The sequence below is a fragment of the Eutrigla gurnardus genome (genome assembly GCF_963514095.1).
Source record: "Eutrigla gurnardus genome assembly, chromosome: 6".
NCBI classification, from domain to species: domain Eukaryota; kingdom Metazoa; phylum Chordata; class Actinopteri; order Perciformes; family Triglidae; genus Eutrigla; species Eutrigla gurnardus.
The window spans coordinates 19,263,814-19,278,591 of NC_139920.1; the positions used below are offsets into that span (position 1 = coordinate 19,263,814).

The 14,778-nt window shown below is 45.0% G+C and overlaps 1 protein-coding gene across 8 annotated transcripts; it reads right to left on the reverse strand.

Moving 5' to 3' along the window:
• Positions 1–361: 361 nt before the first annotated feature.
• On the reverse strand, positions 362–12,798 carry palm1a (paralemmin 1a). 8 transcript variants are annotated; one of them, XM_084011695.1, is made up of 12 exons: positions 12,644–12,798; positions 9,819–9,858; positions 7,272–7,352; positions 6,193–6,320; positions 5,961–6,024; positions 5,637–5,658; positions 5,491–5,559; positions 4,914–4,988; positions 3,275–3,406; positions 1,680–2,269; positions 1,595–1,637; positions 362–577 (listed from the first exon to the last, which is right to left on the reverse strand). In XM_084011695.1, exons 1-12 carry the CDS (start codon positions 12,646–12,648, stop codon positions 567–569), a joined length of 1,260 nt encoding a protein of 419 aa, XP_083867821.1. In that variant the 5' UTR covers positions 12,649–12,798; the 3' UTR covers positions 362–566. The 8 variants fall into 8 exon arrangements, with proteins under 8 accessions (XP_083867821.1, XP_083867819.1, XP_083867820.1 ...); XM_084011693.1 differs by having other exon boundaries at positions 1,595–2,269; XM_084011694.1 differs by lacking the exon at positions 362–577 and having other exon boundaries at positions 917–1,637; positions 12,644–12,795.
• Positions 12,799–14,778: the final 1,980 nt, after the last annotated feature.

A 14,778-nucleotide genomic window follows, 5' to 3' on the forward strand; every position in this document is an offset into this window, starting at 1 on the left:
AGGATCACCGTTCAAGTGACACCAGGTAGAGGAGTGACACATCAGAGGAGTGATACACCAGAGGAGTGAGACACCAGAGGAGTGAGACACCAGACGAGTGACACACCAGAGAGGTGACACATCAGAGGGGTAACACCAGAGGGGTGACACATTAGAGGGGTAACACCAGAGGAGTGACATCAGAGGGGTTTCATTGAGAAAGAAATCAGATTAAATTCTGTTATATGTTGTGTGATTACTGAAATAGCGGTGAAGCTGAGAGCTATGCCTCCTGGTGCATGAAGGCAAGGCTGTCACGGCTGTGAGGAGGATAACAAAAGTGGACGACATTTACGATCAACAACATAAATCAGAACCATTTTGACAGTTTAGTTTATTAATTGATGAAGTTGTTAAAGTTATTTGGTTTGCTGATATTTTCATCATGAGGCTTCAGGAGTAGTAGAATCCATCAGAAACATCGATCATCATTTATTTAACCTTCTTTGACACAAACAAGGAGCAGCTGTCTCATTTTGTCGTCACTTTAGTCGGCCATCTTTGTTGTGACGTCACCATGGCGACGGTCAGTTCGGATCTGTTGATGGAAGACATGAAGTCGTTTGAACCTCATGTGTGTTTGTCTCTTACGCTGATGATGACACATGACTGTCAGCTATTATTGGATGGATTGTGATGAAATGAGGTCATCATTAATTGTGTGTTGATGTTAAAGTGTCCAATGGTTATAAAATGATATTCATATATATAAACGATTTATATATATTTATATAGAAAAGATTTATATATATTTACAAACAAAGAGAAAACAAATGACATGAATGCTCATGTAGCTGCAGTGTGTTGGTGCCATTGTATCTTAGTAGTTTTATGAGGCTGCGTGTTTATTGATTGTTCTATCTTTGTTTTTTACTCCAACGTCCAGACAGCCAAAAGCATTAATGTGTGAGTTATTCAACAAATGAATCGTCCCACATTAATTCATCAATTGGAACAGGAGAGACTCAGTCAGTCCGATGAATCAGTGAATGTTGGACATTGGAAGGTGATGTGATGGAATCTGTGATGTTTATCCGCAAACAGAAATACAGGATAAATTTGTTTAGTTTAGCGACTCGTCTGTCAGCTGACTTTTATTTTCTCTTTTATAAAACTCCAGCAAACAGAATCATGAAACTCTGCAGGAGAAACTTACAAAATTAAATAAATACAAGTCTAAAATGAATTCACTGTTTATATGATGGAGCTTATAAAGAGAGAGGAGGTTAATGTTACGAGTCTCAGGACAGCATGGCTAATATTAATGCTAAGCTAATGCTAGGCTAATGCTAATCTAGTCAGACCCATCAAGGCATCACAACAGGAAAAATGATGAATACAAAAGTAAAAAGGCTTCAAGAAAATAGAAAAATGTAAAGAAAGGTTTTATAAAACAGAAAAGAAAAAGAAACAGGAAGTGATGTCTTGTTGTTAGAGGCGGGGTCGAGGGCAGTGGGTGGAGTTTATTTCCTGTGGTTTTTGTCCTAGAAGGTCTTAGGTTATTTTATGTTGACGTGGCGCCACCTGCAGGATCACATGATGCTGCAGCACTTACACGGCTGCTTCTCCTTCTTCACCTCTGCCGCTCCTCCCTTCACCTCAGCCGCTCCTTCCTTCACCTCTGCCGCTCCTCTCTTCACCTCCGCCACTCCTCCCTTCACCTCCGCCGCTCCTCCCTTCACCTCCACCGCTCCTCCCTTCACCTCTACCACTCCTCCCTTCAGCTCCTCTGTCTCCCCGTTGCTCGTCGCCGCCATCTCTGGAGGTTTGGTGGCCGGTGGCGGGGCGGGGGAAGCGGGTGTCTGAGCACAGCTGGTCTCCTCCTCCCCTCCGCCTGGCGAAATCTTCCCATTGGCGTCATCGATGAGGACCAGCTCTGCCTTCACCGTCCCCTGCAGACCCAGAACCTTCTTGGTCTCGTCCTCGTCCTCCACGCTCTGGTATCCCATGAACACCATGGTGACGGGGTTGTCGGCACTAGCCTCGGCCATGCTTGGCTCGCCGCCCTTGGCCGCGCTCAGCTCGACGCTCTCTTTGGCCTCCAGCCCGCTGATCTCCGGCGGTGGCAGCTCGGGATGCGCCTCCTCCTGGACCTCCGCTGTCAGCTGAGAGGTCTCCGTGGTGACATTCTGTGACATCATCGGGGCCTTGTCAGCTTGGTGGATGAGCTCTTCGACCTCAGAGAAGCTGAGCAGCTGGACACCGTCTTCACCGTTCATCTCGTGGACCACTGAGGGGGACAGAACCAGGACGAGCATCAGGGACCAGATTAGGTCACAGCTCAAGTACTCATAGTAACAGACTATTCAGCTGTGTAATGGTTAAGGCTCTCTCCAATTAATCAATAAATCAATCAGTCTTCCTGCTGGAGTCTGACTCCTCCTCCTTCGGGTCTGAATCTGTCTGATTTTTGTCTATTGTATTGTTTTGAGATGAAAAAGAGGAAGAAGAAGATGCAGACTGTGATGGGATTGAAGAATTGGTCAGACTCTGCCGGGTCTGCCCCTACCGGATCAGAGTAGCTTTGCTCTGAAGCTGTATGCTGGTGACGCGGACCACTTGGATAACCCGTTTGCGAGGGCTTTGACTTGTTAGATTGTGTCTATTTACAGTCAAAGCTCTGTTAGGAGTAGTATTCTTGTTTCTCATTAGGAAATCATAAACTGATTTCCACCACACAGACATCCTGCTGAGTCAGCTTTTACTTTGAGAAGGGTTATGAAAAACATTCGAAAATAAAACTCAAGTCTGTCTTCGACAACTAAACTCAATTATGTTTCCAGGAAAACCCACTAAAAAGACCACTAAACTACATAGTAAGGTTGAGACGACTAAACTAATTAGAGCAGAGTTGTTATTTTCTTGGTTTTCTGAATGGAGTTCTGCTGACCCAGAACCAGCTTAGAGCGCTTCCTGTCCTGCTTTAGTCTTCTTCTAACTCCATCCTTGTACTTCAACATATGCTAGCTAAATCCTAGACATGGACTTTTATGTTTAAACCGTTCTCTTGTGGATCCGTTCAGTTATCTAGCAGAGCTGCTCCCACATCACTGACCCGCTGGCACACACCAACTCTTGTGATTAAAAGAACGTCACACTGAATGTAACGTACACTTAGTTTAGTTGTGTGGGAACATAATCTTTAGAAGACCAAACTGGAAACACTATCTGATGGTCTAAAGAAATTATCTGTACATAAATATATATTTATGTAAATATATTTATTTTTCATCACCTTTCTTCTCGTCCTCGTAAACTTTGACCCCTTGATGAGAGAGGTCAACAGGAAGTGTGGTGTTAGTGGACAGAACCCTGGTTTCTCCCGTCACCTTGTCCCGCTCTACTGTAATCTCCACCGAGTACATGGCTGGAGGTTAGGGGAGGTCACACAGGGTCAAGGAAACAAACACACCACAGACAAACATGAGACATTAAAGAGAAGACAGAGTTGAAGACTCACACAGGGACAGATGGACAAAGACAGAGGTGGAATGTTACCTGACATCACAACTGGAGACCAACTGAATCTACAATAATTTTTATCAGCATGTCAAATGTCTTGAGTCCTTTAAGGGGATGTAACTGTTGGGGGCTCGCCTGGGATCTTTTGTTTCTGAGCTATGACAACCAAAATGGAGGAGTTGCTATCGTGGTGGCATTTGTTGTAAAAATTAGCTTTGATTTGCAGAACTTTATAGACAATTCTAGTTTTGAGAAGGTTGATTGATGCTCCAAAGATGATCTGATGTGTACTGTAGCACATTTTGACATTCTTGTGTCAAACTATAGTGTAAAAAAAGAAATAAAAAATAAGGTGTTGGAAGAATGAGTTGACTTAAAGGTCCTTGTTGCTCTTGAGGGCGCCACTGATGATGTTCCTTCTGTTGCACCAGGTGTTTCTCCTTTTCTAAATGGCGAGGAGGAAAGGGCCACAGTGGCCACACCTCAACAACCTTTCCTTGTTTTGAACCATTTTCCCCAGGATCCCATGGGTCATTCCGGTCTGAATGCCTGGCTGAAGGTTGGTCTAGCCAGCCTCCAGCTAGACGGACTTGAAAAAGAGAAGGTGCAAGGTTGATACGCATAGAAGCTCACAAAGAAGTAAGGTTCAAGAAGCCACCAGTCACCAGACCATGAAAGCCATGTTACGCAAACACTGCCATGATTTACAGAAGGATGCTGCACTAGTAACCAACCGGTTCAGAGCTGAACCAGAGCACCCCTAACCATCAACCAACTGGTTCAGAGCTGAACCAGAGCACCCCTAACCATCAACCAACTGGTTCAGAGCTGAACCAGAGCACCCCTAACCGTCAACCAACTGGTTCAGAGCTGAACCAGAGCACCCCTAACCGTCAACCAGCTGGTTCAGAGCTGAACCAGAGCACCCCTAACCGTCAACCAGCTGGTTCAGAGCTGAACCAGAGCATCCGTAACCATCAACCAACTGGTTCAGAGCTGAACTAGAGCACCCCTAACCATCAACCAGCTGGTTCAGAGCTGAACCAGAGGACCCCTAACCATCAACCAGTTGGTTCAGAGCTGAACCAGATCATCCGTAACCATCAACCAGCTGGTTCAGAGCTGAACAAGAGCATCCCTAACCATCAACCAGCTGGTTCAGAGCTGAACCAGAGGACCCCTAACCATCAACCAGTTGGTTCAGAGCTGAACCAGAGCATCCGTAACCATCAACCAGCTGGTTCAGAGCTGAACAAGAGCATCCCTAACCATCAACCAGCTGGTTCACAGCTGAACAAGAGCATCCCTAACCATCAACCAACTGGTTCAGAGCTGAACCAGAGGACCCCTAACCATCAAACAACTGGTTCAGAGCTGAACCAGGTCTGAGAACGAGTCCCTCAATGACTCACCTCTCTTCATCTCCTCTGTCGCCTCTCTCGGTTTGTTCACTCGAGGGCTTTTGTGAACTTTGACCTCTGCAAGGGCTCATGGGAAAGAAAGAAAGTAGGGACAGAGACAGAGTAAAGACTGAAGCTGTGAGGTCATCAGAAGGTCATCACAACACTTCACTGGTTCCTCTTTGATGTCATTTAAACTGATTACTGTAATCAGATTACTGTAATCTGCCTTGCTGTAATCTAACTAGTTATGACTTCTGTAATGTGACTACTGTAATCTGTCTACTGTTATATTACTACTGTAATCCTACTACTGTAATGTGACTACTGTTACATTACTACTGTAATCTGACTACTGTAATCTGACTACAGCTATATGACTATGGTAAACTGACTACTGAAATCTGTCTGCTGTTATATTACTTCTGTAATCCTACTACTGTGATGTGACTATTATAATGTGACTACTGTTATGTGACTACTGTGATGTGACTATGGTAATCTGACTACTGTAATCGGATTACCATAATGTGAATACTAGTGTGACTAAGAGAACTTGATAGTGTAACGTGATGACTACAAGTCTCACCTCCCACTACCTGACCTGAGGCTGCTGCTCCGTCCTGCTGACGGCTGTTGTGACCTTTGACCTCTACAGCTGATCAGAGAGACACAGTGAGGGGAAGAGCAGACACAACAACAACACAAAAAGGAGCAAGAGAAGAAGAAATGTACCTTTAACTGGTCCTGGTGACACCTGCGGGTACAGAGACAGGAAGTTGAACTTCACAATTAAAGTCCTGTTAGTCCAACAGAAAACTACAAAATAAAATACAAAATAAAAACTAAAGACATGTCCTTAACAGAATAATGTGTTATTACTAATGCCACTAATTAACGTCTACTATATATTAGATATAATATTTGAATGTAGATCCTCTGTTATGCTTCTCTATGAGTAGTCTCTTCCCATCTTTTTTTATTGTATTTAATCTTTTTTGCTTGTTTGTTTGTGTGTTTCTGTTAAATGCGTGTTTGTGTGTGTGTGTGTGTACTCACAGTGGTGTGTGTTATGGTCTGACACACACTTCCTGTTTCCAGACTGACCAGCTCCTCCTCCAAGCTGCAACACACAGACTGAATACTTTAATTTCATTTAATCCAGTTTGTCTGAATTACCATCTGATCCAGAATTAAAACAAACATTATTTATATCCAATGTAAACTATCAGACAGTCAAAGCGTCTCCATTGACAGTGTGTGTCTGGTTTTACATCAGACCAGATCAGACCTGTTGATGGTTTCCTCCAGCCTCCTGGTCTTGGCCTCGTCCTGCTCCAGTTGTCTCCGGACCTCCTCCTGTTCTGGTCCAGCAGAGGGCGCTCCATCCAGCAGCCAGCGCTCCCTCAGAGCCTTCGACTGGACAGAAAGTCAAATCATTGATAAGAGTATTAAAATTCTGAAAGAACTAGTTCCTGACAGGAAGTTAACGTGAAGTTTGATGCAATAAAATACAGAATTAAAGTCCAAACCAGCTGATGGACATGAAGCAGCTGGTGGTTATAAATAATCTGAGGTCTGAGAGTCTGAAGGCCTCGTCTGATCTGAGATCAGCTGCAGATATTTTTACTCTGCAGCTGTTAACAGCCACATAGAGACCCAGGTCTCGTCTGGATGAGAGACCCAGGTCTCCCCCTCTGGATCAGAAACTCGGGTCTCCCCCTCTGGATCAGAGACCCGGGTCTCCTCCTCTGGATCAGAGACTGTCTCTGAGACAGTTTTAATTGTTTCTGGGCATTTTAGAGACAGGAGTATTCTGTCAATTCAACTCAATATACTTTATTGAATGGAAAACAATCAATAATGAGACATATTACATTTGATTACATCACATCATATTTTCTACAAATACATAAATAACTCATAGGCCTAAATTAAGTTTGAGAAGATATGGTGCTAAACAGGATTCTCTTTTTAACAAACAATAACATTCCAACTTGGTGATGGGTTGTATGTCATTTCTCCAACATTCAATGTGTCTGAGGTGTGTCTCTCTCTCTCTCTCCCTGTCTGTCTCTCTCTCTCTCTCTCATGTTACCAAAGCATCAAAAGTACACAATAAACAGAAATATGAACATTAACATTGATTTATATTCTATATTATTATTGTTTTCATATTATTATTTATATTTAATCTCTGCCTGTCTGTCTGTCTCTCTCTGTCTGTCTGTCTGTGTGTGTCTGTGTGTGTGTGTGTGTGTGTGTGTGTGTGTGTGTGTGTGTGTGTGTGTGTGTGTGTGTGTGTGTGTGTGTGTGTGTGTGTGTGTGTCTGTTTCTATGTGCGTGTCTGTCGCTGTGTGTCTGTCTCACCTTCAGGTGCTGCAGTTCTCTCCTGTCGTCCTCCACTTGACGCTTCTTGTTCTCAATCTCCGTCTGCCACCTCCTCTTCTCCTGATGCATGATGAGAAAAAGAACTCATGTTGGTGGACACAATATGGCTTTATTAGATAACGATGGTCCTGGGTCAGTTTGAGCTTATATTAAATATTATATAATCATAAATATCATGTCAGGGGCGTCCCGTGGTGCAGTGGTTAGGGCAGCCGCCCCATGTACAGAGGCTCAACGTCCTCTACGCAGTGGTCCCTGAGGCCTGTACTACGAAGCAGGGTTTGGACTTAGCGAGGTAACTTCAGGTGTAACTCTGGGTTTTTGTTCCTATGACGCTGGTTCACTTCTTACCGGGTAGATCGCCATGGTAACTTACGCTGCAGAGCTAACTTGCTCCAGAGCAGGTTATGTTCCTGATAAGAGATCAACATGGAGAAAAGCACCTCCTACTGACCAATCAGCTCTCTTGGTGCGCGGATAAAAAAAAAAAGAAGCTCAATGGATCGTGAGAGGCTCTCTTAGGAGAACTAGAGTGATCAGAGTGTTCAGCAAAACCCTTCTTCTTTCCCGGACGATGTTTTATATGAGATACAGATTCTAATCGGAGGGAATGATTTATCTGTGTCAGCGTACAGCCTACTTACCACTTTGAATTATGTTTTTATATTTATTTTAGTTGCTCCCAAGTCAGTTTTACACCGCCGGGATTGCAGCTGAAAGAATGAGACTGATATTGTCATAAACCATGCTATAAGAATACACCTAAGTGACACATTCATTTGTTTAAAGTTAATTCTTGGCTTTTTATTGCGGGAGGACTGTGTGAGAGTTAAAGTGACGAGAGAGAGAGAGAGAGAGAGAGAGAGAGAGAGAGAGAGAGAGAGAGAGAGACAACATGCTTTAAAAGAGGTCTGCAGGGCAGATTCGAACCCGAGACCGCTGCAGGGAGCCTCAGCTCAGTGGTAGAGTTACCGCCCCATGTACTATCAGCGCACTTAACATGTTGATTTAATCAGTCAGATCTAGTAGTGCCCTTATGATGGGGCAGTCATATTAAAAGACTATTAATACGACTTGAATCTGTTGCTTTTTGGCTGCATTATACATTCAACTTCTTTGTATTTCTGTAAAATTATGGTTCGCTCTTCATACGTGAAATATGCCACTCTGCTGCCCGTAGACTGATCCATGTTTGTGATTGGTCAAATGCTGCAAACCCCGCCTCTTTTATGCGCACATGCTCATAGCTCAATAGGGAAACCCTGGGTTGACTTACCGAGTTGATAACCAGCGTCGTGTGACTGCTGATTTCTGATTGCCTTTGTTAAGGTTACTTAAGCAGGATAACAGAAAGATACCCTGGTGTTGAACTTGCACAAGGGGTCACCAGAACCAACCAGAAACCTCTAGCATCGGCCCAAAATGTACCCCCAAATCTTCAGGGATACTCTAAATACTTGTGGGTCCTGACTGGGCTTCAATCATCAACAAAGAGACGACCCAGACACAACCACAGTGCTGCTGTCCCTGAGAAACTCGCTGTTTCAATTCAAAGTGACTCAGTGTTTCATTGCTTCATGTTAAAGTGACTCAGCATTTCATTGCTTTATGTTAGAGTGACTCAGCGTTAGACTGCTTCATGTTAAAGTAACTCAGCGTTTCATTGCTTTATGTTAAAGTGACTCAGCGTTTCATTGCTTTATGTTAAAGTGACTCAGCGTTAGACTGCTTCATGTTAAAGTAACTCAGCGTTTCACTGCTTCAACTTAAAGTGACTCAGCGTTACACTGTTTCATGTTAAAGTGACTCAGCATTTCACTGCTTCAACTTAAAGTGACTCAGCGTTTCACTAGGACATTAAAACTTTAAACTGTTTAGCTGTTTGAAATCAAAGTGACTCAGCGTTTCATTGCTTCATATTAAAGTGACTCAGCGTTTCACTGCTTCATGTGTACAAATCAAAGCTCTCTTTCAACAACCAATCAGATGTTTTTGCTTTGCGCCGTTATGTTCTATCTAAATAAAAGTTTGTTTAATGACAAATACGTCAATGTAGCTGAACATCGGAGTGTGAATGAAGATATATTATATCTTGTATATCTTGTATATATATATATATATACAGTATATATTGTATAAAATATAAAATATATATTATATATATATATATATACTGTACTAAAACAATACTACTACTGTACTAATACAATACTACTACTGATATAGCACTGCTACTACAGCACCAATACTACTGTACTAATACAATACTCATACTGTACTAATACTACTGTACTACTGCTGACGCCTAAGGCACAACAGGATGATTCAGTTACACAGATAGTAGATAAGTGTGTGTGTATGTGTGTGTGTGTGTGTGTGTGTGTGTGTGTGTGTCCTTGTGGATCAATAAGTGCATTAGTGAAAGAGCTCAGAAGCAGACCTCAGAGCAGCTGAGTGTCTGTGGGTTTAAATGTCTGCTGCAGTCAGAGGCGGTGTGTTCACTGACAACATGTAAATTACACTCACGGCAAGGAGCTGCTGTCGATCCTGCTGAGCCTCACTGACCCTGAGAGACAGACAGAATGAGAGATAGACATAATGAGAGACAGACAGACACGTTAGATTTCATGAATGTTTTATATTTAACTACAAAGGACAAACCTCTCGCATGTCTCACATGACAGATTTATTTTAATCTAGCAGACTGTCTCCGTCCCAGGGTTCACTTAGCTGGACAGATGCTAACATTAGCATGTGGCTCTGAGGTCGCACAGCCCTCCATGTGCTTGCCGGAGGTACCCTGACTGCCATTAGGTACCGGGATGAGATCCTCAGACCCATTGTGAGATGATATGCTGGTGCAGTTCCTGCAGTTCCAGTTTTCTGGTTCCTTCTAATGCATGACAATGCTAGGCCTCATGTGGCTGGAGTGTGTCAGCAGTTCCTGCATGATGAAGGCATTGATGTTATGGACTGGCCTGCCCGTTCCCCGGACCTGAATCCTATTCAGCACATCTGGGACATCATGTCTCATTCCATCCACCAACGCCATGTCGCACCACAGGCTGTCCAGGAGTTGACTGCTGCTCTGGTCCAGGTCTGGGAGGAGATCCTTCAGGAGACCGTCCGTCGTCTCATCAGGAGCATGCCCAGGCGTTGTAGGGAGTGCATACAGGCACGTGGAGGACATACGCACTACTGGATCATTTTGACATGTCTTGAAAAATCTCCACAAAAGATTTTCTACTTTGATTTTTGATATGATTCTGAATCGAGACCTCCATAAGATGAGGATTTTGATTTCATTAATCATCTTTATGTTGTTTTGTTGTCAACGCATTGCACTTTGTTATGAATAAAGATTTCCAACTGGAAAATGTTATTCATTGAGAACTAGCATGTGGTGTTTAGGTGTTCCCTTTATTTTTTTGAACAGTTTACGATCGGCTGTTTTATAACATCTGTAAACCTAACTGAGCTGAACTGTTCATTTAAATTGGCCTTTGTCTTCTTCTGTGGTGCTTCAGAGTCTAGATGAGAAATGGTCTCCAGACAGTAAAGATCCACATCGAAGAAAGATATATATGTATATATATATATATATATATATATATATATATATATATATGTATATGTATATCTTTCTTCGATATATCTAATGTGAACACCAGTAAATGTGAACAGGTCTACTTGCTGCAGCTGTTAAAGAGGACCAGCTGAACTCTGCTGAGCTCCACAGTTTCTGAACTCAAAGGATCCTGAACAAAGCTGCTGTCCGTCTCCATGGAGACCAGAGTCCACGACAGAGAATCTGAGCAACAGAGGACAAACAAGGTTCAGGCTACAGGGTCTGTTACATGTACTGGACCCACTGGAAACCAGTTCAGACTTGAGGGCCCCGCTACAAAGCATTTCAGACTCGAGGGCCCGCTAGAAATCAGACTAAAGCGTCCATTGGAAACCAGTTCAGACTACAGGTTCACTGGAAACCAGTTCAGACTACAGGTTCACTGGAAACCAGTTCAGACTAGAGGGTCCACTGGAAACCAGTTTAGACTACAGGTTCACTGGAAACCAGTTCAGACTACAGGTTCAATGGAAACCAGTTCAGACTAGAGGGTCCACTGGAAACCAGTTTAGACTACAGGGTCACTGGAAACCAGTTCAGACTATAGCAGCAGCACTGGATGGACAGACAGTTTACTAAACTACACAAACTACAAAAGGAACAAAGCTGCTTCAGTTCAAGACCAGTAGATCCTGAGTGAACAAGTAAAGAGCAGGACAGTACAGTACTCAGTAGTACACCACCACCACCATACCAACAACACCAACAGTTGTGTCATGTTGGTCGATTCTGTGCAGTCTGTTTAATGTTGCGATCATTAACCAGTTCAGTTGAACATAAAAGATCCATATCATTCAGTTGTTTATTTTGTATGAGGAAGTGCCTCTTTGTGTATTCTGACTTCCTGTATTGAGAACTTGGATCCATCTGGGTCTGGTCTGACAGCAGACAGACCATCGGTCCTGTGTTGTTGTGGGACTGGTCTCAGTCTGTAGGACCGGTCCCAGTCTGTCTGACTGGTTCCAATCTATCTGACTGGTCGCAATCTATCCCAGTCTGTGTGACTGGTCCCAGAGAGATACAGATCCTCAGAGAGTCCACACAGGGAGGTGGACCGATCAAACAAACACAGGACTTTAACCCAGCAGACAGCTGGGTTAAAATTGTTAGTGACATGAATCTGATGAGTCACATCAACAATCAGCTGAGCGATCAATCCGTCTGTTGGTTGTCACACTAATGAAACTCTTGTTAACTTGAGAAGAATACTGACAAATAAATCAAAATAAATATTTAGGCTATAAAGAATATACTATTAATATGACTGAACCCTAGTGAAGCTTTTATTGTGAAGAATAACGACCGGAAGCTCATGTTGTGTCCATCTTGACAGCTATTGATCATAAATCGGGTAGCGCGGATCAATACGTAATTATAAAGGCTCGTGCTGCTCATTGATGAGCTGACGGGTCTGCTTCCACTGAGATAAGTAGAGCATCCAGCGCGTGATTTAATATCATTTAACCCTTTCCGGTCTGCTCCGCCTCGCACGTGCGCGCTCCTTATTTAACTCGTTTTTTAACAGAGTTCGGTGCCGTTTGTGCGCAGTTCTCCGCCCTCAGGTTGCCGGTAACAGATCCTGACTCAGCAGTCTGACGGACTGATGCCGCACAATGACGACACGCGAGAAACCGCACGCGCACATGCAACTCGCACGTCACAAACATTCAGAAAATGATCGAGAAGATGAAATAAGAGAAATAGAAATAGAAAGTGTACTCACTCCATGTCTGACTGCAGATCAGATCAGTCCGCTGCAGCACGATTCAGCTAGTGGAGTCTACATCCGCGACAGAAAACAGACCCGCCCATGGTGGTGGGGGTGGGGGTAGGAGGAGTAGAGGGCGAGAGAGCAAGGGAGAGAGGCAGAGAGAGAGGAGACATAGAGGAGGAGAGGACTCTAGAACAGTCTGTAGTCCCCAGCATCCCCCCACTGGAGACCGAAGTCAGGACTCTAGAACAGTCTGTAGTCCCCAGCATCCCCCCACTGGAGACCGAAGTCAGGACTCTAGAACAGTCTGTAGTCCCCAGCATCCCCCCACTGGAGACCGAAGTCAGGACTCTAGAACAGTCTGTAGTCCCCAGCATCCCCCCACTGGAGACCAAAGTCAGGACTCTAGAACAGTCTGTAGTCCCCAGCATCCCCCCACTAGAGACCGAAGTCAGGACTCTAGAGCAGTCCGTAGTCCCTAGCATCCTCCCACTAGAGACTGAAGTCAGGACTCTAGAGCAGTCCGTAGTCCCTAGCATCCCCCCACTAGAGACTGAAGTCAGGACTCTAGAACGGTCTGTAGTACCTAGCATCCTCCCACTAGAGACTGAAGTCAGGACTCTAGAACAGTCTGTAGTCCCCAGCATCCCCCCACTAGAGACTGAAGTCAGGACTCTAGAGCAGTCCGTAGTCCCTAGCATCCCCCCACTAGAGACTGAAGTCAGGACTCTAGAACGGTCTGTAGTCCCCAGCATCCCCCCACTAGAGACTGAAGTCAGGACTCTAGAACGGTCTGTAGTCCCCAGCATCCCCTAGTAGACATTGAAGTCAGGACTCTAGAACAGTAGAACAGCTAGTAGAACAGACACTAGATCTGGTCTGGCCTTAGAGAGAGACTACCATAGGCAGATCCAGTCTGGCCACAGAGAGAGACCACCACAGGCAGACCCAGTCTGGCCACAGAGAGACCACCACAGGCAGACCTGGTCTGGCCATAGAGAGACCACCACAGGCAGACTGGGTGTGGCTCTAGAGAAGTCCGTAGTCCCCAGCATCCCCCCACTAGAGACTGAAGTCAGGACTCTAGAACAGTCTGTAGTCCCCAGCACCCCCACTAGAGACTGAAGTCAGGACTCTAGAACAGTCTGTAGTCCCCAGCACCCCCCACTAGAGACTGAAGTCAGGACTCTAGAGCAGTCCGTAGTCCCCAGCATCCCCCACTAGAGACTGAAGTCAGGACTCTAGAACAGTCTGTAGTCCCCAGCATCCCCCACTAGAGACTGAAGTCAGGACTCTAGAGCAGTCTGTAGTCCCCAGCATCCCCCACTAGAGACAGAAGTCAGGACTCTTGAACGGTCTGTAGTCCCCAGCATCCCCCCACTAGAGACAGAAGTCAGGACTCTAGAACGGTCTGTAGTCCCCAGCATCCCCCCACTAGAGACTGAAGTCAGGACTCTAGAGCAGTCTGTAGTCCCCAGCATCCCCCCACTAGAGACTGAAGTCAGGACTCTAGAGCAGTCTGTAGTCCCCAGCATCCCCCCACTAGAGACAGAAGTCAGGACTCTAGAGCAGTCTGTAGACCCCAGCATCCCCCCACTAGAGACAGAAGTCAGGACTCTAGAACGGTCTGTAGTCCCCAGCATCCCCCACTAGAGACAGAAGTCAGGACTCTTGAACAGTCTGTAGACCCCAGCATCCCCCCACTAGAGACAGAAGTCAGGACTCTAGAACGGCCTGTAGTCCCCAGCATCCCCTAGTAGACATTGAAGTCAGGACTCTAGAACAGTAGAACAGCTAGTAGAACAGACACTAGATCTGGTCTGGCCTTAGAGAGAGACTACCATAGGCAGATCCAGTCTGGCCACAGAGAGAGACCACCACAGGCAGACCCAGTCTGGCCACAGAGAGACCACCACCGGCAGACCTGGTCTGGCCATAGAGAGACCACCACAGGCAGACTGGGTGTGGCCATAGAGAGAGAGAGACCACCACAGGCAGACCCGGTCTGGCCATAGAGAGAGACCATCACAGGCAGACCTGGTTTCCTAAGGGGACATTCCGTAGACTCCCTGAACACATTAACAACAACATAATGAACTTAACATCCTGATTGATTAGTGATCAACAGGTAACAACTCAGCTCTGCC